The sequence below is a fragment of the Neophocaena asiaeorientalis genome, unplaced genomic scaffold (genome assembly GCF_003031525.2).
Source record: "Neophocaena asiaeorientalis asiaeorientalis breed wild unplaced genomic scaffold, Neophocaena_asiaeorientalis_V1.1 scaffold5, whole genome shotgun sequence".
NCBI classification, from domain to species: Eukaryota; Metazoa; Chordata; class Mammalia; order Artiodactyla; family Phocoenidae; genus Neophocaena; species Neophocaena asiaeorientalis.
This window is the reverse complement of record NW_020174698.1, coordinates 12400534-12427590: the sequence shown is the minus strand read 5'-3', so window position 1 is coordinate 12427590 and position 27057 is coordinate 12400534. Positions and strand designations below refer to the sequence as shown.

Here is a 27057-nt window from a genome sequence, read left to right as displayed (position 1 = left end):
GGATGTAAGTCAGGTTTTTTTAAAAGCTGAGGATCATACAAAAAAAGAACTCCTGGAGTTCTTACTTGGTTCACAGAAGGTTAATTTACCACCAGTTGACATATGGAATATAGGTAACACAGTTCTTTGGAGGAAGACATTACCTTTGGTTTGAATAAATTGTGCTTCATGTGTCAACAAGATACCCAAAAAGGAAATGTCTTGCAAACAGTTGGAAATATGGGCGAAGTACATATTACATGCAAGTGTTGCAGAAGCAAATCAGCTTGAAGTCTCACTTACAAATGGAAGCTATCAATACAACCAGTAACATGATTTTTTTAAGTGCCCCAAACAAATCTTATTTGCTTTGATCACGTAAACTTGATTTAGTGAATAAACTAAGTATACAAGGGCAAAATAAATCAGAAAGTTAAAAATTGTTTTCTTAATAACATATGAAATTAAAAGAAAAACTGATGTCCTGTGTTACTTTTTACCTGCATGTTTTAAATCCAATCTCATATAATTTGCCTATATTGATATATATTCATATATTGGTAATATAAATTTTATCAATTTTGCTATTGCCAGATGTTTAAAAATGAATACCACACACAAAGTGTGAACAAAAGAGCTATAAATAGCAAGCTAAATTTTAAATAATTTACTAGATAAAAACTATTCATTTAAAGAGAAAAATATTCAATTTCAATAAATCCAGGGTTTTTTTTAAAGTTAAGAACCTGAATATCTAACCAATAAAAAGAAATAGAAAATAGCATTTACTTTTTCTTCTAACATTATCCTCTAAAAGATAAAATGTATATATAATAATAGTGTTTCCTTCTACAAGGTTTTTGTAAAAGACCTATGAAACAGACAAAATAAAAAACTGAAATAATGGAAAATCTTGTAACAAAAGAAATCAGCACTGGAGTTCCTCCTCAGCACATAAATATTTCGAACCCCAAAAACAATGTGGTTAAAGGAAAGGGTATTGATGAATAATATCTTTGATCTAACTATTAGTTATTACTCATTGCTCTGAATGATCAAATTCAATATCAATTTATTATTAGAGACATTAGGATATTAAAAAAAATATTTCTGTTGAAGTGTTTTGGCTTGATGTCAATGTCAAGTGTAGCTAGATTGTAAAAAAGAAACTGAAATTGGAAGGTGTAAAAGATCCTAACCGAATCATCAGGCAGCCCAGATTTCCTGGCTGTGTGAAGAATCAAACTCAAAATTCTTAACCTTTCTTTTCCAGCTAGCTCTACTGAAGTGTTCAAAAGTATCACTTCAAAAACTGTGGTTCTCTCCTCTTTCTGAAGATATATAATTTGCCTGCTGATTTGAGATATTGTTTCATGAGCATAATGAATAAGATCAAAGTATCAATTTTTTTTGGATTTTTCTTCTGATGGAAAGAGTAGTTTTAAAGAACCATATGGAGAGCTTTATCCGTAAGTTCAATGACAGATAATTCCTCAGATCATGACTATTAATGTACATCACACAGCACCAAAAATGTCAAAATTGTTTCATAACATCTCTGTTGCATCCTAAAGTGATATTACCTTGTTCCTAGAGTGGTTCAATTGTGATTAGTTGCATGATTTTTAAATATTTAATATGTGAATGCCCTACATGCATCTGTCATTGTTTCATGTTCATTTGGACATAATTTTGACAATCAGGGATATTTTAGAAAAGGTATTTTATAGCATTTTTGTATCTTTTTCAAACTCCAAAATATGTTTCATAAATAAATAGAGAAAAGAATTTTCAAGTAGTCTAAATGGTTTAGCATTCTATGTTTATAATCCCCATGAGAAAAAATAAAATATTTTGATGTTTTATGCAATACTAACTTTGAATGCTCCTGAAAAGATGTTGTCAGGGTTTACTTTTACTCAGGACATTGTCCATTAACTTTGTAATTAAGTATGACTTGGTCGGGATGCCATTTTTAACTTCCTTTTTGCCTTAGTGATGCATTTAATCATTTCCTGGTCTATAGACTAAATAACTTGGCACACATATTTTTAACATTTTAAAATATTTTTCTCTAAAAATCTGTTTAAAAATTCTCAATTTAAAACTCCAATTCAATTATATTTATATGTTGGTGTCTTTTTTAAAAAAAACTTGGAACTTCATTGTATTTCTTAGTTTTTATTTTTTAATTTAAAAAAAGAATATAATTTTGCAACCTGTCTTATCCTCTAACAGGACATTCTAATTAAAGAGTACAATATAAAATTACTTTGAATGACATCTTAACAGTGTTGTTAGTACTTGAAGACTATGGTAAGGTATTTCTCAAGAAACTGTAAATAAGGGAATTCAGAATGTTCTCTGAAAGTTAAGCTAATAATCAATACAGAATGTGGAGAGTTGTGGAGTTCTGAAAGCACCAATTATATAATACTATATAACACTTTGTATATGCATCTCTGAGAAGCTTCCTTCAATTACTCAAGCACTGTGTTGTTCTAGGCAAGCTGGGCTGTGTTAACATGTTAAAACTGTGACATGGAGCATGGCATAGGAATTCAAAACAACTAACAGATATAGAACTTGTCCAATGTGTATCTTGCAATCACCACGGAGATGGAAGTCTTGTCCAATGGACTAAGTATTCTAGTCCTTTTGACAAACTCTTTCCTATAGTAATATAGGTCTTCAAATTACCTTAGCTGAGGTACTTCCTGAAATCATTTAAATACTCTTTTCCTTTGACTGAATTCTGATAAAACTTTATAATTATGATGCTTTTACGCTGTGTAGCTTGGCTGCAAGAAGAGAATACTTTTCAGAATTCTGGACTGTACCTCAGTGGGGTATATTTTACTTTATCTGTAATCGGCTCTTTTAGAAAGATCAGCAATATACAATTATTTAAAAAATAAATTAAGCACTCCTTTATATATTTGGGAGTTGAGATAAACTAGGACACCCTAGGCATATAATTTGCTTTCTAAGCCCTAAAGAATTTGTTTTTCAAAGAAAACTTTATTAGCTATGAATTTTTCTCATGTAATCATGTTCAACTTAAGATATCAAAGTTCCCATGTTTTCTTCAAGAAAAAAATCTTTTTAACAAGACTGTAATTTCCTTGAGGGCAGGCAAACCTAGGTCGTGGTCATTCCTGTATTCACATATAACGATGAAATGTTGTTTTGTATGGTTAGACACTTTTACATAAAATCTTGCTATGAATGGGATGTTTGTTTCACCCTGATATTCATATGTTAAAGACTAACACCCAATGTGATGGTATTTGGAGGGGGGCCTTTAGGAGGTGATTATGTCATGAGGGTGGAGCTTCATGAATGGGATTAGTGCCCTTATAAGAAGAGACATGAGAAAGATGATCTGTCTTTCTCTCTTCCTCCCTCTCTGCACCATAGCAGGATATAGTAATAAGACATCTGTTTGCAAACCAGGAAGAGCCCCCTCACCAGGAACCAAATTGGCTGGCACCTGATTTGGACATCCTAGCCTCCAGAAATGTGAGAAATACATTTCTGTTATTTAAACCACCTAGTCTATAATATTTTGTTATAGCAGCCAGAGCTGACTGAGACAGATCTCTAACTCCTCACCCATTCCAGGAGGTAGACATTATCTAGATTTTATAGATACGATAATAAGATCTAAGAGAGGTAAATAACTTGTCTAATGTCATGACTACTAAATAGCAGTGGGAAATTTGAACCTGGACCATCAAAATTAAAGTTAGAGCTAAACTACTACAGTAAGTGCTGGGAGCACAATGGATTATAAAGTTGATAGCACCACAGATTACTTCTAGAAGTGAAGAGCGAGCATATTTGCGTCACCACTTCACAGCAATGTTCTTCATAACTGCCAGTCTGCCATAGTTTTCCAAATTCTTTTCCAGAAGCAGGGACCATGTCATCTGGCACATACTAGGAAGTCAATAACTATTCATTGAATAAATTAATAAATTTGCCAAATTTGTGCTGATCACATTTTATGAGAAAACTTAACTATTAAATCTTTACACAAAGGCCTAATAATCATATAATTGCCTTTCATGGTTAGTTATTTCTCAATTTTGCAGTCCCAACCTGGCTAAGGTATCAAAGTAAAATGAAATCTTCGGTATTTGACAATTTTCATGGATAAAAACGAAAAATGATATATATTTCAACCTAACTTCACATAGCATTTTGCTTTCTTTACCTCAGAAATTTTGGATGGTGAATTTCCAGTGTTTAATAATCTCACACACCTGTATTTATATACTTAATTTTCAATTAATTTTTGTAAAAATCCCAAATCATCTCTTCATTTTAAATGTAACATATTCTTCTATTTTCTATGACCATCATAATATTGTATATATTCTATATTGTCTTTTGAAATTCTTTTCTCAATTAGAAATCTTTTTCAGGAAATAAAAGGAATCCAAATCGGAAAAGAAGAAGTAAAGCTGTCACTGTTTGCAGATGACATGATACTATACATAGAGAATCCTAAAGATGCTACCAGAAAACTACTAGAGCTAATCAATGAATTTGGTAAAGTAGCAGTAATCTTTTTCTACAAACACATTTATGTGCGATCTGAGAAATTTATCATTATAGTCTGTGTTCAAGCATGAAACATTTTATGAGAGGATGTATATAGAAAACAAATCTAATTGAATATAAGAAGAATATTAACTTAAAAATTATTAATAAAATAAAAAATAAATAGGATTTTGAAATAAATCTTTCTGTTATTCATAGTATGGAATATCATAGTATTTTGAAATTCACTTAGTGGATTAATTCTTTAAGATTTCCATACCATTTTTTTAAATTAATGAACTATAATAATTTTTAGAGTAGATTAAGGTTTATAGTAAATTGAATGGAAAGTTCAGAGGGTTCCCACATATGTCCTCCCCTAATACACCCCACCTTCTCCATCATCAAATCCCTAATTAATGTTGTATGTCTGTTACAGTTGATGAACCAATATTGATACATCATTATCAACCAAAATCCACAGTTTACATTAGGGTTCATTCTTAGTTTTGTTCATTCCGTGGATTTTGACAAACGTATAATGACATACATATACCATTATAGTAGGATATAAAATAGCTTCACTGCCCTAAGAATTCCCTGTGCACTACCTATTCATTCCTCCCTCCCCCCAAACCCCTGGCTACCACTGAACTTTTTACTATCTCCATAGTTTTGCCTTTTCCAGAGAGTCATGTAGTTGGAGTTATATAATATGTAAACTTTTCAGATTGGCTTCTTTCACTTAGAAATAGAAATTAATGTTCCTCAACGGCTTGATAGCTCATACCTTTTTATCACTGGAGAAAATTCTTTTGTATGGACATACCAGAATTTATTTATCCATTCACCTATTAAAGAAATATTTGTTGGTTCCAAGTTTAGCAACCATGATTAAAGCTGGAATATTTGTGTACATTAGTTTTCAACTCATGTGGGTAAATACCAAAGAGTATGACTGCAGGATCGTATGATAAGAGTACATTTAGTTTCATAAGAAACCACTAAACAATCTTCCAAAGTGGCTGTACCATTTTGCATTCCCTCCAGCAAAGCATGAGAGTTCTTGTTTCTCCACGTCCTCCCCAACATTTGATGTTTCAGTGTTTTGGATTTGAGCCATTCTAATAGGTGTGTAGTGGTATCTCACTGTTTTAATTTGCAATTTCCTAATGATGTATGACGTTGAGCATTTTTTCATATGCTTATTTCCCACTTGTATATCTTCTTTGGTGAGGTATCTGTTCAGACCTTTGGCCAATTTTTAAAATGATTTGTTCATTTTTCTATTGTTGAGTTTTAAGAGTTCTTTGTGTATTTTGGATAACAGTCCTTTATCAGATATGTATTTTACAAATATTTTCTCTTATTCTGTGTTTTGTCTTTAAATATTCTTGACAGTATATTTTGCAGAAGTTTTTAATTTTAAAAGAACCCAACGTATCAACTTTTCATTTAAGGGTTGTGTCTTTGGTGTTGTATCTAAAAAGTAATCTCCAAACCAAAGATAAACTAGATTTTCTCTTATGTTTTCTTCTAGGAGTTTTATAGTTTTATGCTTTACATTTAGGTCTATGATCCACTTTGAATTAATATTTTGAAAAGGATGTAGGATTTGCATTAGATTCTTTTTTTTTTCTTTTGCTTATGAGTGTCCTAGTACCACTTGCTGAGAAGACTATCCTTTCTCCATTGAATTGCTTTTGCTCCTTTGTCAAAGATCAGTTGACTGTATTTTTGTGGATCTATTTCTGGGCTCTTCATTTTGTTCCATTGATCTATTTGTTGATTCTTTCACCAACATCACAGTGTGATGACTAACGTAGCTTTATAATAAGTCTTGGGTGTCAGTCCTCAGACTTTGTTCTTCTCCTTTAATGTTGTCTTGGCTATTCTGGGCTTTTTATTTTTCCGTATAAACTTTAGGATCAGTTTGTTGATATTCATAATACCTGTTTGTCAATATCCATTGGAATTTTTATCATGATTGCATTGAATCTATAGATAACTTTGTAAAGAACTTACATCTTAACAATTTTGAGTCTGTCTACCCATGAATATAGAATAGATTATTCTTAGATTTATACCTAAGTCTTTCCATTTTTGGCACTAATGTAAATGGTCTTGCATTTTTTATTTTGTTCATTCCAATTTTTCATTGCTGGTACATAGGAGAATTGACTTTTGCAGATTAACCTTGTGTCCTGCAACCTTGCTATAATCACTGATTAGTTCTATGAGATTTTTATTGATTCTTTAGAATTTTCTAAATAGATGATCATATCATTCAAGACAGTTTTATTTCTTTCTTCCCAACTGGTATGTCTTTTCTTTCCTTTTCTTGTCTTACTTCATTAACTAGTACTTCCAGTACAATGTTGAATAAGTGTGCTGAGAGGGGACATCCTTGCCTTGTTTTTTATCTTAGTGGGAAATTTTCTAGTGCCTCATCATTAAGTATGATGTTAGCAGTAGGTTTTATTGCAGATGTTCTTTATCAAGTTGAGGAAGTTTCTCTCTGTTCCTAGTTTGCTGAGAGTTTTTATCATACGTGGATGTTGGATTTTGTCAAATGATTTTCTGTATCTATTGAGATGATTTTGTTTCTTGTTTATCTGGTTGATGTAATGAATTACGTCAATTTATTTTCAAATGTTAAACCAGTTTTGCTTACCTAGAATGAATCTTACTTGGTCATGGTATATAATTCTTTATATACACTATTTAATTTGATTTACTAATATATTAGACTTCAATGAAATTTTTTGAAATCTTTAACAGCACTTTAAACTTTGTGATGGATATGTGCATATAAAAGAAAGTTGAGGTCTGAGACTCTCAAAAAGGCTTTGGTTAGAGTAAAAGCAAAAGCTAATGCCATTTTAACAAACTAGAAACTGTCCTTCCTACAGTGCTTAGCAGTGTGACAAAGTGATCCCCCTGCAGAACAAGAACCCCAGGTCTATTTAAGTTTCTTCACTTGGGAGCAATATGTTAGAAGAAGAATACATTTTTTTTTGTATTTTGAAAAGGTAAACTTGATTCATTCAATACATATTTATTCAATGTCTCTTTTGGGCTCAAGAGCTGAGAAAAAAAAAGAAAAGATGGTTTCATGGAGTTCAGTCTATGCTGAAAGGCATCCACATAGACAGATTAAGTACAATTATAGAGACACATACACAGGGCTCTGAGCTCATAGCAGAAGGACTGACAAACTACCTGATGCAATAAGGAAAGACCTCACAGAGGTACTGGCATCTGTGATCAATCCTGAAACTGGATATAACATTTGTCATCAAAGAAGAATTGGAAAGACATCTCCAACATAAGGAACAACATAAGGAAAAATGGAGTGTGAAAGTTCATGTGGCTGCCTCACTGGATGTACAAAGTCAGGGAGAAGTATGTGAGCCAAGGCTGGAAAGTCACAGTGAGGGATGGTGATAAAGAAACCAGCAGTACCCTGCTAGAGAATTTGAATTTATATCCTTCCAATGATAAGGAGTCTTTAAGGATCCTTAGTCCAAACATTTTTTTCAGTCATTGTGTCAATGAAATTAAACTTTTGCTCTTAAGAGAATATTATATATACTGAACTGACTGACAATACTTAGAAGGTCACTGTTATTTTGTTTGGAAATATGCCAAAACTGAAACCATAATTCAACCAGTTTGTTATCCACATTCTCCTGTCTCCTGAGACAATATCTTCTTCTGTTTCATTTTTTATAAATTCTTTTGTACATGTGTGTCATGGGCATAATTTCTGCATCCTGTGTTCCATTATTAGTGATCCTTGTAGCTAAATTAATATTTAGAGAACCTTCATGTCATTTCATTGGATATTCAATAGTGTGCTTTGCTCCAGCAATGTACTTTTTGAAACTTAAGTATAATTTAAGTGTATATATTGAAATTCAAGTGAAGTAAATACTTCAAATATTAGAATTCTATTTAGTAGATTTATATAATACTTAGAAATATTTTCATTTTAGAATCTGAACCTGACATTTCTGTTTATACTTTGGTACAGATTGTACTTGCAATCAGAAAAGTAAGTTTATTCTTCAGCATTTGGGTCAAAGTTGGAAACGTCTCAGGCAAGGGAGACATTTCTTACAAATGAGAATTAGACAAAATTAGGACTGGAAAGTTCTGTAGAGAATGCTTAGTAAAATAATCTTGGTTTACAAAAAGAGATTTACGAAAAAAGTAAATACCCTAATGTCACAGAATAAATTACTGGAAGAGATAGACCAAGCCTTAAGTTTTATTTTCAGATAACTATACTATATTATTCAAGCAGATTAATATTTCTAATCATTATTAGTTTTTATCAGTTATTTCTTTTCAAGGACCAGCAATACAAGTGCTAACTCCAAGCTAAGAATTGTTGACCATGATTTTTATTGCCAAGACTTTTAACGAGACTATAGATGCTTTTTATGAGTTATCTGACCTAGTATCTTTCTTATATAAAAATCAAGTGAAATAAAACCCAAAATTTGCAAGTCAAAATGATGAAGAAATTTTCTAACTTATATTTTGTCATTTCATAATTCCAAAGGAGTATCTGAATTGAATTTTCAGGTTTTAAGAATTGCTTTTTATTTAGCATATAATACATCATCATTCTATGAAAAACTGGGACAGTAATAATCAATAAGGTGCAAGTAAATTTTATGTAGAATGATGAAAAATTTTTACATGTTTATTCCTGAAATTATTTGACCTATAATGTGTACTTTAATTTACAATTAGAAGAAAGTAACAATGCATTTTTATGTAGGGCTAATGATTTAAGATAATCTGCAATTTGATTTTTAGAGACTGTAGCTTAAACTCCATTAATTTGTTCCAGGATATGACATGGCAATTGATTTTAAGCAATTTTATTCAAGATAGTGTGTATTGTAGTCCAACTCTTTTTTTTTTTCCCTAAATAGGCCTTTAGCAGAAAATCAATTTATAAATGAAAGAAAAAAGTCAGTAAAAAAGGGATAAAAAAATTCTCCCAAAACAATCTTTGTTCTGGCCACTTAGCTTTGTAACAGAGCAGCTTATAATATACTTTCTATTAAAAATTCCTAAGGGAAAAAAGAGAATAAACCCATATGTGGTTTCAGAATAAAAGCAGGAGTGAAAGTAAATATTAATAGAAAAAAGAGACATAATTAGCAGTTTAATGTCCTTGAACTTGCAAGGAGGTGTTTTCTTGGTGTATTATATGGTAAACACTACAATGCATTTCCGCAGTCTTTTATATAATCTAGCGTAGAGTGTCAAAGGAACAAACAAAAGTCAATTTTTCTCTCTGGAGAACAAAATTGTAATCTTCAAATATCTATACTGAGTAATTAAAATAGTTTTTACTTGCCAAATCCTGGTTTTGGTGATCAAAATTCTCTATGAGGAAAAATAAGGTTTGTAAGAGTTTTCACTATAAAGAGGATGAAAATGGTCTTTCGCAGATTTAAGGATTTCTTAAAGAACCATCAATCTAATATTAAGATGTAGACAATGATCAAAAATACACTTTATCTGAAGTGCATTGTCATTAAATTCAGAAATCATATGACAACTTTTCTTCATATTTACAATTTGGGCTTTAGGAAATGGTTTATAACTGCATTCCATTAGTTTACATAAAGATTGTTGTTACATCAAGACAAAGTTTTAGAATTATAAGATAGATGAAGCAAGAGGACATGCATGGTGTAAAAAGTCTGTTGCTTTTAAGAACCTAAAAGATGGATACAATTGCCATTAAGAAATTACTTTGATGAATCATGGAAGGGATAGAATATAAACAGAGTAGGAGTGACACACTACCCCTATGTAAATTGTGTGTTCTGGCAACGTCAGGTAACTTAATTTAGCTCATCTAACAGCCAGTTCCTCTGACTCCGGAGTTAAAAAGGTAACCTGGTGGTAAAAGTAGTGACCCCAGTATGAAATGCAGGGGGAGGTTCCTGGGGTAATGTTATAGTTTTACTGTTCTTCTCCATGAAATGGCCACAGTCTCTAAGGAAAGGAAAGAAAAAGATAGGCACAGAGGTCACATTAAGCAGAGGAGTGGGTCAGTTTCATGATAACTGAAAAGCAGAATTATGCATGACGGAAACTGGAATGTGGGCATTACAATTATCTCTCTGTGTGACTTGTGCTTGCCTATAGTATATCCTGCATAAAATAAGAGTGATCAAGTTACACATTAGTTTATTAGAGAAAATGGATCATTAATACAAGAACCATTAATTTCTGAGGGAAAGGTACAGCGTGAATGCATCTTTTAGCATTGCCTCCAAATCTTGCCAACCTCACTGGCACACATTGCTCCTTTACCGGGCTGAAATTCTCTTTAGCATTCAATGACATTCCTACCAATAAATGAATCACATGAACCAAATGTTGCATGGCAGGAGGTGGTACCCTGTAGGAGATCAATGCAACAATACAAACTTTTTGAGTGTGTTGTGAATCAGCTGTGATAGGTAGGATCTATACCTGTCTATTTATTAAAGTGATGAAAGGAATGGGGAGGAACATGGTGAAAAAGAAGGGACTAGAAAGAAATTTCCATACATGAGATCATATGATTATGAGAACATTCTAAAAGTATTAAATGAAATAAAAGTAAGAAGTAGTAGTGAAATGTGTTATGTGAGCAAGTGAGATAGTGGAAAATTGCAAAAAGTTCTCTTGAAAATATATAAAATATGTAAGCAAGCAGAGTACACTCATTTTTACAAGTGTTGCATGAGTTCTGTATGTAGACCATCTTCTCTCCAAAGCCCACTTGATACTCCTCACACCCATTCCCAGCGCCTAGTCTGTTGTGGGCGCTCAATAAATATTAAACAACCAGAGCACAAACTATTGTCAAAAGTTTGGAATTCACAGGAATCAATACTATTGTTATTATACTTTAACATTTATTGAGGGTCAACAGCATGACTTAGTCCACATGTGCAAATAGGTTATTTTATAGTCACATATTAAGCAAATAATTAAATACAATATGTATCGACTACACCTTCAGTTTTACTACATTGATCTTAAATGTAAAATTGTTTCTCTCTTTTTTTATAGTGTTGACACATCATGAAGTATAAACATTTATTATTTAAATAAATACGTTTCTCTCAGAGAAATCATTACTCTTAGATATTATTAATATTCACTTGAAAGTGTGGGATCAATCTAGAGTAAATACACATCGCAGATTCTAAACAGACCAGTACATGTACAAAGAAGAATCTGAAAAGTGTCTGAGGACAATGACAAACACACAAACCATGTAATATCAGTTGGGTTTCACTTGTTGTGACAATTTAAAACACTAATACAATTATGTAGGGTACCATTGTTTACAAAATAGCAACAAAGGCAAAGAAAAACCGAAAGTCTTCAAGTGGACACAAATTACGGCACTTATGAATTTAAAAAGATTTCTAAATTTAAAGCAAAATATAAGTTTATTACAGGAAATGAACTGCATTTGATACATTTATGATCCATATGCTCCAATTTTACCCTTAATAAAATGATTACTAATTGTGTTCAAATTTATTCTTGGTGGTTAATAGGTACTCAAATTCTATTTAATCATTTTTCATGAATATTTTTGTCATGTTTGTACTTAAGTGGATTTTGAAGTGATTTTTAATTGTTAAGAGGATGGAAGACTATAACTAATGCTTCTGTAATGAAATTTTCAGTTTAATTTTGGGATACTAAAATATCCAAGTTTATAAAGTGTGTTTTCCCTTAACATTTGAGTCTTAGAATCCTAGAAATAAAAGTCTTTCTAGACCAGCCTTCTCCTATAGCAGGAAGAGCCTTTATATTCTGATATAAGGGACATACTACTTAAAAACTTTGTTGAACATAAATTTTTTTATGATTCAAAGGAATAGAAGATCATCTAATTCAGTTCTATAATGTAAAACCAAGAAAAGTGAGGATAAGCCCTTACGTTTCTATAGTTAGACATACATTGGCCTAATTGGGCAATTATTAAATTTTCTCTCATTTTAAGATTTTTTAAAATTTACAATATAGAAGGTGCAATTGCTACATTTAATTTATTCGATGTCTTTACCCATATGATGGTTCACCACATGCTGTTTTGTTATGTAAGAGTACCATCTACAAAGATCATAATAATGATATAATTAATGAATAATGCATATTTAATTATTAATTTGCTCTACTTTTTTACTTTAAAATGAGAGTAGTTAGATGATTTAATCACTTATCCTGGTTTCTGAAATATCTGGCAATCTTTGCTATCCAAAATCACATTTGATTTACTAAAATATCTTAATTGTACAGTACTTAGAGGCACAGATCATCGATATCTGGATCACCTAGTATTCTTTTCTTCAACAATTCCTCTATGTTTTCATTCAACCCACAAGTATTTTTTGAACACTTCCTACATGCCAGCACTGTTACAGGCCCTTAGAACAAACTCTTAAAGAAAGCTTTAAGTAATATCATGCACAGGTGTGAATGAAAGAAAAAGAAAGATGATATGCAAATGATTTGATTTATTACTATTTTCTTCACCTTTTCATTGCTAGATTGAAATCACTTTGAAGGAAAAATATTAGAAACAAGGAGATGCTGGGACTCCAATCTACAACTCATATCATTAAAGTTAGTTGTCTTGACTGGTCTCCTTCCCTGCCACAGTAAGTAAGAAGTCACTTCCCTAGAGTGACTGCTTTGATCCTCTGGCTAGTAACAAGCAAATACTATGAAAAATTTTCTTCTGAGAGAAAACAAGATTGAAAAAGAGAGAGGGAAATTGGATTTAGGGGGACAGGTCAATTTTGAAAAGTAATACTGAAGAAAAAGTACACTAAAAATGAGAAAATAAATATCAAACAATAAATAAACCAAGCTTAATGAAATGTGATGTACTCTTTCTAGATATAATATACAAATATATAAAGACAAATCTTCATACAGTAGCACGTGTTGTGATGTTTTATCTTTGGCGTTCCTTGGCTCTCACTATAAGGAGAGCAACATGTATTGTGGAAAATATTTGTGTCTCCTGATGCTTCTAGGTAATTGCTTTCTAAACAAGAGAAATCGTTAATGGTGTCTGTGGTGTGTGTGGGTGTGTATGTGTGTGTGTGGCTTTAGTGTGGGAAAATTTATAAAGAGTTTCTTAATACTCAAAATTCTGGTCTAGCCAATTTAAGATCTTTATGAGAAGAATAACTAAAAACCACATGATCCATCATGAATTAAAGATAAAATAGAGATACTTTTTTGGACTTTTGCAGAGGTTAGATTAACTAAATTTCTAATTCTTAAACGATATGAGGTCTAGTTCACTAAATTACATAAACATAACATTTATTTCACCTTTCACTATATGAATTTTCCATAATGTAAAGTTTAGCTTAATCGATGTTTCCCAAGTACAATTATAATGCAGACTAAGTTCAGAGGTTCAGTGTACACAGTTTTACATAGATCACACAGTGTATGTGAAATCTATTAAGAATTATGAGTGTCATAGTTTTTCCCTAGTACAAGTCCATAAGTTAAACCTTAAATGAAAATAACTCTTTATAAACTATTTAACTGTACTTCAAAGAATTATGAACTAGTTTTAGATTATTTATACTTCTGAAAATAACTGAAAACTATATAAGGAAGAGAAATACACAATAGTCAAAGCATCATCTTATGTATAAATATTAGAATATTATGATGAAATCTGTAGAATGTAATTGATTTATTATCACATAAATTCCTTGATTTATTAAAATCACAAAATATATATTTTCATATAAATTATTAGTCATAGATATACCATCGCAAAAGTATGCAAGTTATCCAAATACCTTATTTCTTATGATTTAAAAAGAATGAATTATAAAATAATCTAAAGGAGTAAATTCACATCCCTAAGAGCCATTTCCAGTCTCAAAACTATTTGAGGCAACATTATAGAATTAACGAAACTGACACCAACATGAAGGTAAGAACACATAAACAATCTGAGCTTAATCAGTTATATGTTAGGTACTATTATTAATGTGGACATTTTATATTCTAGTCAGTCTTCTCTTAATTTGCTGTGGCTATAAAAACAATCTGCAAATGCTGTAAGATGAGTAATCAATGCCTGTATACTAGAGGGGAGAAAAACTATGAAGCTTAATGAAAGCAAAGTGTTTTGATTCTCATTTATATTAAAGCTGATTTTATAAGGAAAAATGCCTAAGTAAATACTATATACTTAACTAGGAGTTTATATTTTTTCATATCCTTTTACATACGTTTTCTTGTTTGAACTCCACATCTTGTCAGACAGGTAGGTCAGGTATAATTAACTCTATTTTTTAGAGAAGAAATTTAGGCTCAGAACCTTGTCTAAGTCAACAAGTTGAAATTGGGATCTGTGCTCCTAGAGCTCTACTTTATATTTCAGAGACTAAAGTATCCACCTCAAAAAGAAGTTGAGGGCTTCCCTGCTGGCACAGTGGTTGAGAGTCCGCCTGCCGATACAGGGGACACGGGTTCGTGCCCCAGTCTGGGAAGATCCCACATGCCGCAGAGTGGCTGGGCCCGTGAGCCATGGCCACTGAGCCTGCGCGTCCGGAGCCTGTGCTCCGCAAACGGGAGAGGCCACAGCAGTGAGAGGCCCGCATACGGCAAAAAAACAAACAAACAAAAAAAGAAGTTGACAGAAACATTTTATTGAATTCTAAAAGTCCAGGTAGTCCACAGAAGCCAAAATGAATTTGAAAACGTATTCAATGTGATTTAATGTGATTTTTCTTTTGAAAAACCAAAGGAAATAAATCCTTGATGAATTTTTTAACCTTAGTTTACTTATCTGAAATGTGAGGGTTTGAAGGATTTTCTTGATATATATATGTAAAAATATCTAATTTCTGATATTAGGAATTTGTCTCAAATTTAAGAGGAGAAATGATTTTGATTTCATTCTTGACAAAATTATTTCTAGTTCCGATTTCATCTATTTATTATAATAAATAATACATACTATAATATTATAATATATTAAAAGCCAGAGTGGGGGGAACAAAAATTAAAATTATTAGCACTATGAGCTCTGACAGAAGGCCCAACATCACTTCAAACGCTTTTATTCTACTCTGCTGTAGCATTTTTCTCAAGCATATTCTAAAATGATATATTTATTATATAGCTGCATTAAAAAAAAGCATTATTTATGGCATTATGGTTTATAACACTGAAATTTTAGACCTCTTGGGAGAATCAACTGCTGAAGTTGTAATATAAACGCAAGTAATCTACCTGTATTGCTGGTTTTTTGCTTTGTTTTAACATATTACTTTTCAAGCAGTAGAAATTGTTTTTGCATAAACAGAATTGTGTCACCGCTATTCTTTAAACTATGATCAGTCAGGTGGTGTTAAAACCACAAATCAAACAGAAAAAAATGTCTACCAATTGCCCTGGAAGATTTCCTTATTCCCAACAACCTTCAGCATTTCTCTTGATGTAATTAAGCAGTCTGTGGAGCTTTCCTGTTCTGAACTTACACTCAAAGTTTAGTTATACAAAAGAACAAAAACCCAGATTGCCACCTCACATTCTCCCTGGCACAGAAAAACATGCAAGGACAGTGAAAGAGAGCAATCGATTTAAAGGTTATTGTCGTCCGCCTGTCTGAATCCAGTGCTTTCCTCCTCATGTTGTTGTCTTTCTAAAGATAATGTCAACCTCCTTCATTTTTTTTTACCTTGCTCCACTGTCTTGGTTGTTTTCTCTTCCTTCTTTCCAGGTACAGCTGCAAAGCAGAGATAAGGTTTAAATAAAATTCCAGATGTAAATGCTGCTTCTGCTCAAAAAGGCATTTTGTAACTCATTCAATGCCAAAATTTTCTTCTAAACAACCTATTTTAAAGCTTTTTCAATATTTCTCACTTCTTTAAAATCCAACTGAAACCTACTATTATAAATCTATTCTTAAAGAATTAGAGAAAAAAATAATCCCTTGCCCTCTTCTTACTAGTCTTTGCACACTGTTTTCTATCTTATTCTTTTATACTCTGCTTTGATAAACAACCTTTATGAAGAATTCCGCTTGACAGGATTATGATTAATCGACTTACATTCCAGGTAATTGCTGGAGCCACTTAGCGTCTTGAAAATGTCAACTAGATGCTCCTTAAATTCAAGCTTAATGTTGCTTAATCAACTCAAAGGACGGTGTAGTCATGCTTGAGATTTGCTTAAATATTAAATGAAGTCATTCCAAATCACAAGTAACCAAAAAAGAAATAAGAATTATCACTTAGGTGCTGTTTCCCATGAACTACTGAGATTTTACTACTCTCGGTGGAGTATTATCTGCTTACCTTGTTATACATCCAAGAAATAGAAATGATTCATACAAAATCAGTGTACTGAAATAACTGATTCAAGTAAGGATCTTCAGAGGACATTAGCAACTATTAGATGAAGGATGAATAGGGAACTGGATATTGCCGTCATACCCAGGTATCACCCCCAAGAGTTGCATGGGGAAAACTGCAACTTGGAAATGAAGAAATGTGATTGTCACCAGCTTAACCCACTGAGGAAACTTAAAGCCACTCATTCACAATAGGACATCCAGAAATTCTGTGCTTCCTCATGACATGCAGTGTGATGTACAACTGTTATCACCTCTGAAGTATTCTTGCCAAAGGAGCCAACTGGAATCAAGTTAAGCCAAAGATTAAGCTTTCAGGTTAATCAAATATATGATATAGAGAACATATTAATATTATTATGAAGAAACAATTACATAAATCAAGTGTCTACAGAGTAAATGATCATGATCTTTTCAAAAAGTTAATGACATAAACTAGAGACAGAGTAAGGGAAAAAATGACTTTTTTATATAAAACTTGCTAAATTCACTCAGTTGTAATAGTTCAACTGTAGATTCTTTTGAATTTTTCAAGCAGATAATTTCACATGTGAATAGTTTTATTTTTTACTTTTTTATTCTTGTACTGATTAATTCTATTTCTCACCTTATTGCACTGGTTAGAATATCCAGTACAATGCATAACAGAAGTGCTGATAGCAGACATCCTTGTCTTGTTCCAATTCTCAGGGAGAAATCTTTCCATTTTTCTCCATTGAGTATAATTTTTGCTAATGGTTTTTGTATATATCTTATCAGAATAGGGAAGTTTCTTTCTACTATAATATGAAATATATCAAATGCATCTTCTATGATAAGTATAATTTCCCTTTATTCTATTATTCTGATTAATTACATTGAATTTTGAAATTGCAGTCTAGAAATAAAACCAACTTGGTTCCATTTTGTCTTTCTCATATAATATCAGACTAGATCTGCTAATATTTTGTTTAGATCTGTGCCCTTATGTTCACAAGAGAAGTTAACCTGTATGTTTCCTTTCTTTTTTGTTCCTTGCTAGGTTTTTGTATCAAGGTTATTCTAGCTCCATAAAATGAGCTCCATAAAATGTTTCCTCTTTTTCTGTTCCTGGAAGGTTTGGTACAAGATTGGTGTTAATTTTTCCTTAAATGTTTGAAAAACATTCACCGGTGAAGCCACGTGGTTAGACTTTTCTGTGGTGAAAAATGATAATTAAAGATTCAAAATGTCAATTGTATTAAAATTTTCAAACTCACTGGGAAATATTTCTATTTTTTAATTATCTGTAGAATCTGTAATGATGATTCCTTTTAATTTTCTGATATTAATGTTTTGTGTCTTCTCTTTTTTTCTTAATAAGTTTACATAAGGGTCTATCAGTTTTTTCAGTTTTTATAGAGAATCTAATTTGGATTTATTGCTTTTTCTATTGTACTATTTAATTTCTATTTCTTTAGCTTCTGCATTTACATTTTTTATTTCTCTTTCTTCTTTCTTTGGGTTTCATGAAAATTTTAACATAAATTAAAGATTATTTTCTTCCTAAATGTTTGCTTTTCAGCCTTTCTTCTTTTCTAATGAATATTTTTAATGAGTATAAATTTCAGGTAAACACTGTTTAGGAGCATCTCCAGTTTCAGTGTGATATTTTCATCATAGATTAATTCAACATATTTCCAAAATTCCACTGTCATTTTTTCTTTGGCCCATGGGATATTCAGAGATGATTGCTTATATTTCTTACAGCATCTAGCATTGTTTCGGACCTAGCAAGTGATCGATATATATTTGCTTGGTGATTAAGTGTATTAATTGAAAAATGAGATATGATAATAAATATTCTGAGTTAGAGAGATCAGTTTTGGTATTAGTATATTTCCTGAAAGAGGAGAGATATTAGGTGTAGCCAATGAAACATGAAAAAGGCAAAGAAGCAGGAAAGCCTTGTGTGTGCCTAGAGGAAGTGAACAAGTGTAGCTGGAGCAGAGGGTTCCCATAGAAGAGATATGAAATAATCTAAAACTAGATGAGGTCAATTGCATAAGCCCCTGAATTCCAAACTAAAGAGTTAGACTTTATTATAATTACTTTAAGGAGCTAGTAAGGTGTGTGGTACATTAGTCTCCTCTATGAACGCTCTCTCTCAAATCAATGTGAAAATCAAACACTGATAATTTTTAATTATAATAGAGCCTGGGCATATAGCCTTATTCATAATTCTTTTATTCTGAAAACTCAGTATGAATATTGTATAGGAAATATGTATTTTTCAATTATTTTGTTTTAATCTTCTGAAGAGTAAATATCTTTCAGAAAACATTGGATTGTGACTTACACACAAAGACCAAGTTTTTCTACAACAAAGACCAAGTTTTTCTTTTCCAGTGGTGAGTTAATAACTCCTTGCACTTATATTAAGTAGAGGAGTCTAGTCCCCTAAACCAGTTTTTTTTTTAATTCAGAAAAGGTCACTGAAAATACCAATTATCTACACAGAAAACATTTTACGTGAAATGACCCTTTCATTTCTGTTTCTGATATAAAATTCATCAAGCCTAATTCTATGGAGAGTAAGTACTAGGAATAAACAGTTCATCTAAGTAAGTGGATTTTCTAATTGCCTGTAATCAAAGGAAGAGCTTAATCAAATTCTCCTTCTATGCTATAGGGTACCTGAAACCTCCTTTCATGCTGGAAATAAGAAATTCCATTTGTTCTACATTTGGAGGTGTTTATTTTAGAAAAAAATGTAGATTTGTGCTGCACTCCTTCAGTGACCGCAACTAATATTAAGGAAGCAAAGTAGCTAACATTCTTATAAAATGATGCCTGGATTATGGATAGCCCTGAGATAAACTGTAAGGTGGATAAATTGGTTTTCTATAATTCCAGGGTTTTTTTTTAATTTCTTTATCGCTGTTTAATTTACCTGCAAAGTTCCAGCTTATACCAAACTTCAATCTCACTTTTATTACAAGGATACCAAAAAGATGCTTTCTCAAATTAAAATGATTGGTTTTAGTATTTATATCTTACTGTAATATTATTGCGGTAACACTGATTAGTAACATTATATAAGTTCCATATGTACAAGATATTTCTACTTCTATATACACTACAGTATGAGTGCCACCAAAAATTTAGTTTCTATCCATCACTATCTCTTTTATTCATTTCACCCTCCCCTGCCCTTTTCCACTACTCTGATCTCTGTATCTACATGTTGGGTTTTGCTTGGTTTGGTTTGTTCATTTATTCTGGTTTTCTGTTTGTTTTTTTATATTCTACATATGAGTGAAATCATAAGATACTTGTCTTTGTCTGACTTAATTCACTTAGCCTAATACTCTCAAGATCCATTGATATTGTCATAAATGGCAAGATTTCATTTTTTATGACTATTATTCCATTGTGTGTGTGTGTGTGTGTGTGTATACCACATCTTCTTTATCCACTCATCTGTTGATGGGGACTTAGGTTGTTTCCACATCTTGGCTATTGTAAATAATGCTGTGATGAATATAGGGGTGCATGTATCTTCAAATTGGTGTTTCATATTCTTTGTATAAATACCCAGAAGTGGGATAACTGGATCATAGGGTAGCACTAGTTTTCAATTTTTTGAGGAATCTTCATACTGTTTTCCATAGTGGCTACACAGTTACATTCCCATCAGCAGTGCATGAGGGTTCCCCTTTCTCCACATCCTCACCAACACTTGTTATTTCTTGCTTTTTTGATAATAGCCATTCTAACAGGCATGAGGTGATATCTCATTGGGGTTTTAATTTTAATTTCCCTAATAATTAGTGATGTTGAACATCTGTTCAAGTACCTGTTGGCCTTCTATATGCCTTCTTTGGAAAATTTCTATTCAGCTCCTCTGCCCATTTATTAACTGGGTTTTCTGGTTTTTTGTTGTTGAGGTGTATGAGTTCTTTATATTTTTTTGATATTAACCCCTAACTGGATATATGATCTGCAAATATCTTCTCACGCTCGGTGGTAGGGCAGGTTGCATTTTCATTTTGTTGATGGTTTCCTTTGCTGTTCAGGAGCTTTCTAGTTTGATGAGTCCCATTTATTTGTTTTTTCTTTTGTTTCCCTTGCCTGAGGAGACACATCCTGAAAGGTACCGCTATGACTGATGTCAAAGAGCATACTGCCTATATTTTCTTCTAAGAGTTTTATGGTTTCTGGTCTTACATTCAAGGCTTTAATCCACTTTGGGTTCATTTTTTTGAGGAAGGTATGAGGTAATGATCTAGTTTCATTTTTTTTGCATGTGGCTCTCCAGGTTTCTTTGCTCCTTTTTTGTAAAATTTTCCACATATGTGTGGGTTTATTTCTCGACTCTCAATTACATTGCACTGATCTATATATCTGTTTTCTGCCCATACCATGCTGTTTTAATTACTATAACTTTGTAATATAGTTTGAAACCAGTGCATGTGATACTTCCAGCTTTATTCTTTTTTCTTAGGATTGCTTCAGCCATTCAGAATCTTTTGTAGTTCCATATACATTTTACAATTTTTTGTTCTCTGTGAAAAACATCCTTGGGATTTTGGTTGGGATTGCATTGAATCTGTAAATTGATTTAGATAATATGGACATTTTAGCAATGTTCATTCTTCCAATCCATGAGCACAGAATATACTCACTTTTTTTGACTGTCATTTGCTTGGAGTATCATCTTCCATCCCTTTACTTTAGCTTATGTTTATATTTAGAGCTGAGGTGAGTCTCCCAGAGGTAGCATATAGCTAGGTCTTGTTTTTTAATCCATCCATCCACTCTGTGTCTTTTGACTGGTGAATTCAATCCATTGACATTTAGGGTAATTATTTACAGAGGAGGACTTAGTTCTGCCATTTTATCTTTTGTTTTCTGGGTTCCCGCTTTTCCTTGTGTTTCTGTCTGCCATGTGGGTTTGATGGTTTTCTATGATGTTTTGTATCTTCTTTGGATTTCTATCTTTGAGTTTGCTAATTCTCTCTTCCATATCATATTCTCTTTCCCAATGCTTTCTGATGCATTCTTCATCTCATTTATTCAATTCTTCAGCTCCAGAATTTCTGTTTGGCTCCTTTTTAGAGTTTCAATTACTTAAAGTATTCCTTCTGTTCATTAATTTTATTCCTAAGCTCATTGAACTGCCTTTCTGAGCTTTTTTGTAGTTCATTCAGTTTCTTCAATCAGTTAGATTGCAATATTCTGTGACTTTAAGTTTGGTTTCTGGAGAATTATCATTTTCTTTTTGTGATACTGTGTTACTGTGGTTCTTCATGGTGCTTGATGTGTTGTTCCTCTGCCAGTGCGTTTGAAGTACTGAATATCATTCTTGTTTGGGTAAAGCTTTTTTTTTTTTTTTTTAATTCTAAGGATTCTACAGGTTAGAAATTAGTAGGCTTTCTTTTGTTTTCCAGTAGGTGGCACTATAGAACAAGTTTTTGGTTTCTCTCACCTGTGCTGCCTCTGGTTTTATTTGAGAGTCAGCGTTTTCTGCCCTCCACCACCTCTATCAGAGGTGTCACCCAGTGCCCTTGTTACTGTTGCTTGTGCCTCTGGGGTAATTGGTACTTTGCTGCTGTTGGTATTGCTGGCACCACCACCTGGGGCATCAGGATGGTGGGTGCTTCTGCCACATCTGGGCTGTCCTGATTTGCAGGCTCCAAGGGGTGGGTGGGGTGCAGTTGGAGTTGCAAGTGCCTCTATATCAGGTATTGTCAGATTTGTGGGCTTCACCACTGCAGGCAGGGAACAGGGGGCTGGAGTCGTGGATGGCTCTGTGTGTGGAAGAACTGGGTCCCAGTTATCTGTGGCCACGGGCACCACTACATTCAGGAGGCTAGAGTCCTATGTATTGCTTCCCTTGCTGCTTTTGGGTTCTCTGGGGCTGCAGGCTTTGCTGCCACAGCCAGGGGACCATGATTGCAGGGACTGCCTCCACTGTTTCCCCAGTTCTACCTCCTCGATGTGTTCCAGTCCATCCGCCTTTAGATGTACAGATATGTGGAATTCTCTGGCATTCTGATGGGTTGGGCAGAGGCTTATTGTTGAGTTGTTAATATTTCACAGGTTGTAGACTGAAGGGGAGAGACAAGGAAGCATCTTATCTGCTGTGATGCTGACATCGCTTGCTTCATTCTAGGCTCTTATTTCACTACGTTACCCTCAATTTTCCTTGAGGACTCAATTCTTTCTTTCCCCTTAACATCACTCAACATATGCCCACTAGTTATAGGGGCTTGCCTGGGTAGTGAGGCTTCCATGGAATTGGGGTATGTTAGAATTCTGGTAAGGAGTGGAGAGTGGTAAGGAAATATTGTGCAGTTTGAAATATCACCCATATGACACATACATTACTTCTGGTATATACATCTATAGGATTAGCATGACGAACTATTATTTCTAAGGACATAAGAATGTAATGTTACCTGCCCAAGGGTTATTGCCTGGGGATGTCAATGACTGAAACAATGGAATAAATCACTGATTGTGGAAGACAAAGTCTTAAATCTTGGATACATATTCAGGTGGAGAGACAGGAAAGAGAGGCTTCTCATCATTTCTCAGACAATGCTAACAACTCAATCTATTCACAAGGCCATCCTTTCCAGCTATCATTTTCCCTGAATCTTACTTCTAGTAAATTTGGAATTATAAACAATATGGTATTATTGTAGCATACGAAGTATCTGAAGATGAAACTGGAAAAGGATATAGGAGCCAGATCTTGGAAGACTCTTACATCATTTTAACAAGTTTGGACTTTATTTTATAAAAAACTGGGAAAAAATAGAGTTTTAAATTAAGTGTGTTTTATTCAGTTTTATGACTTTGATAATTTATGTTGAGGGGGTTCTGCTAGGATGAATATTAGTGAAATAAAAATAAATATGTGAGGACAGTGTTTAGATCATTACAGTGGTTCAAGAAAAAGATAATGAAGACTTGAATTAACATGGAAGTCACAGTTATGAATAGGAGGAAGTAAACTCAAGAAATATTTAGGAAAGAAAATCAGCAGAACTTGAAGATTCTTTGAATAATCACCTGAAGGCTAGAAAGAGAAAATTAATCACCCTCAGATTTCTAGGGAAGTGGAGGGTGGATTGTGGTTTCACCAATGATAATTAAAAGCAAGCTGGGAAAAGGAAATGAAGAGTATAAGTTAAGACACATTGAATTTAAAGGTGTTTATTTGACATTTGAATATACAAGCCTGAAATTTTCAGGGAAAAGCTCTTTGCCAGAGAAGTCCTGAAATGAAGACACAGAATTGGAGATCTTCAGGATAAAAGGCAGAGTTTCAACCTTGAGAGTGTGCATATCTCACGAAGAGAGGCTATAGAATGAGAAGTTCAGAGGATTAATGATGGAATCTGGGGAACACCAATAATTAAGGGGAAGCAAAGAAAAAACACACAAAGAAGTCAGAAATAAAGCTCAGAGAATATGGTGAGAACTAGGAGACTGTTGTCATGCTCACCCAACAGGAGAGACGCTTAGAGAAAAGACAAAGTGGTAAATGCCACTGAGACATCCAATAATGTGAAGACTGGAATGGTTCCATTGGTTCAGCAATGATAATGTCTTCAGCATTGGCCATATTATCGGAAGCACAGTAGGAACAGAAGCCTCATCTTTGTGGGAGATAAGAAGCAGTGTTAACACTCCAACATCCAGAAGACCGGCTAAGATACAGAGGAGAGAAAATAGTAGAGAGAAATACGGGAATCTAGAAAAAAGTAATTTTAAACTGAGAATAATATTTCCAAAATTAGGAATAAAGTCAATAAGGAGAGGGCTTCCCTGGTGGCACAGTGGTTGAGAGTCCGCCTGCCGATGCAGGGGACACGGGTTCGTGCCCCGGTCCAGGAAGATCCCACATGCAGCGGAGCGGCTGGGCCCATGAGCCATGGCTGCTGAGCCTGCGCGTCCAGAGCCTGTGCTCCGCAAAGGGAGAGGTCACAACAGTGAGAGGCCCGCCCCCCAAAAAAAAAAAAAAAAAAAGTCAATAAGGAGAAAGAACATAATGCCACCAAATAGCATGAATGACTGATCAAGAAGGACCCAAATGGAGAGACTGGTCTTGAAGAGGAGGATAAACACTTTACCTCGGAGATTAAAATAGAAATGGATATAGACTAAACAAGAACCTCAAGCTACTATCCTATTTATCGTTTTATTCCTAACCAATATTCTTCAGCATCAGTGCCTGTATCTTTCACTTCATCATCCCTCAATCAATTTGTCATCATTTAGCTTTTTGTTGTGCCACTCCCCAGAAAATTCTTTTTTGAACATCATTAATAATTATCTAGTTGACAAATCCAGTGACTTGGTGACAACCACCTCGTCATTGAAAGTGTTTATTTTCCTTGGTTACTATGAAATTATAACAATTACATTTTTTTAACCTCTGATCTTTCTAGTCACTATTTTCTGCTTTTTCTCTTTGACTCTCCTTGCTTTTCTTCCTGCAAATGTTCGCTTCTAGCATTCCATCCCAGACGTGTCCTCTCTCGAGAACAGAGAACATCCCAGACCTGTCCTCTCTCGAGAACAGAATCCATGAAAAGCTCATGGCTTCTTACTGTTTCCACCATTAACCCACACAGAGGACACCCACAGATATATCTCCAGTTTTGTCACTCTCTGGAGCTCTAGTTTGACATTTAGAGCCACCTACTTGCTACTTGCATGTGCCACAGTACTATAATTTAAATATGTCTAAAATTAATCTTGTCTTCTCTCACCAAGCTATTTTTATCTTTCTTTTTCATTTTTATGATAAATACCAACAATATTCTTCTAGCACCCAGTCTGAAAACTTATTATTGTCATTAAATAATTTCTGACTTTTCCTCTTCCAAAGCTGGTCGATTGTCAAATTCCACTGAATCTACTTTATAATAGTGCTTATAAAATATCCCTTCTTTCCAATCTCATAACTAATATCAGGTCCTAATGCACATTGCCTACAATATTGCCAAAGCTTCCTAACTATCCTGCCCTTTCCTAAAGCAAATACCTGAGTGTTATTTCCTATACTTACATTTTTCATTGACTCCCTATTGCCCATGCAGTAGAGTCCAATTTTAAAATCAGGCCCCTTTACTGAATTATTAGCACAGGTTGTACTAATTCATACTGTGTTTTCGAGACTCTTGTTATTCCTCATACACATCCTGCAATTTCCCACCACTTTGCCTTCCTCTGTTACCTATGCCCAAGATACCCTTCCAACTAATTATTATATAACAAAATTCTATCCGTTATTTAAGGCTTGACTCTAAAGTCATCTTGTATAATAAATGTTTTGCTTTTCCTCAGGTAAGAATAATTTTTAAACTCCTACGGCTCTTTATCTGTATTTATCTCTTTACCCTGTTGGCTTTCAAACATGAACTATGATAATATGGAAAACCTTTAGCTGATAGCAAAAACTAAGGTCCAAACAACTCAGGGACTCAATAAAGATTCATATTTTTCCCTCTCTTTAATTGCTCAAGAATAGTATTAACATCTGAATACTTCCTTAAGTTTTCACATAGTATGTGATCCATAAATATATGTTGAATGAAAGTGAAAATGATTTGAAAGCTGCAAACCAAATATAAAACAGTAAGAGGATTATCATATTGATGATTAAATACTATATATCTCCAAAGAAAATACGACTTAAAAGCAGGCTTAAGGTCAAATAATTATACTAGATATAAATTGGCACACTGTAATTCAAATATTAAATTATGTTTTAACTTTGAAAATTTTTAAACAATCAGAAAATCAGTAATTTCCACTTAACATTGCACACATGGTTCCTAATTCAAGCCTCAGTGTAGAACAACTATTTCCAGTATCTTAAAAACAAATAAAGAAAACCCAAATCACTATCTTATTCTACTTACTTAAAAGGGACTAAAAGGTGGACATCTTGTAACATATACTGAGTTTTGTGGAGATTAGGGACTGGTTACTAAATGTATGATGAAGTAATATATATTTTCATGTGTGATTGATTGTCAGTGAGGAGGAGGAGAAATGAAAACTACTTGACAAATGAGAAGCGTCTCCTTTGACTTTTTTTTTTTTTTTTT

At 33.2% G+C, this 27057-nt stretch overlaps 1 protein-coding gene across 1 annotated transcript in view; it reads right to left on the bottom strand.

Moving 5' to 3' along the window:
- TRDN (triadin) overlaps positions 1–27057 on the bottom strand; it is a 372172-nt gene that overhangs the window by 82802 nt on the left and 262313 nt on the right. The window contains exon 21 of the mRNA XM_024759083.1: positions 16292–16339. Within this exon, the coding sequence (XP_024614851.1) occupies positions 16292–16339 (48 nt within the window). The remainder of the gene's footprint in view (positions 1–16291; positions 16340–27057) is intronic.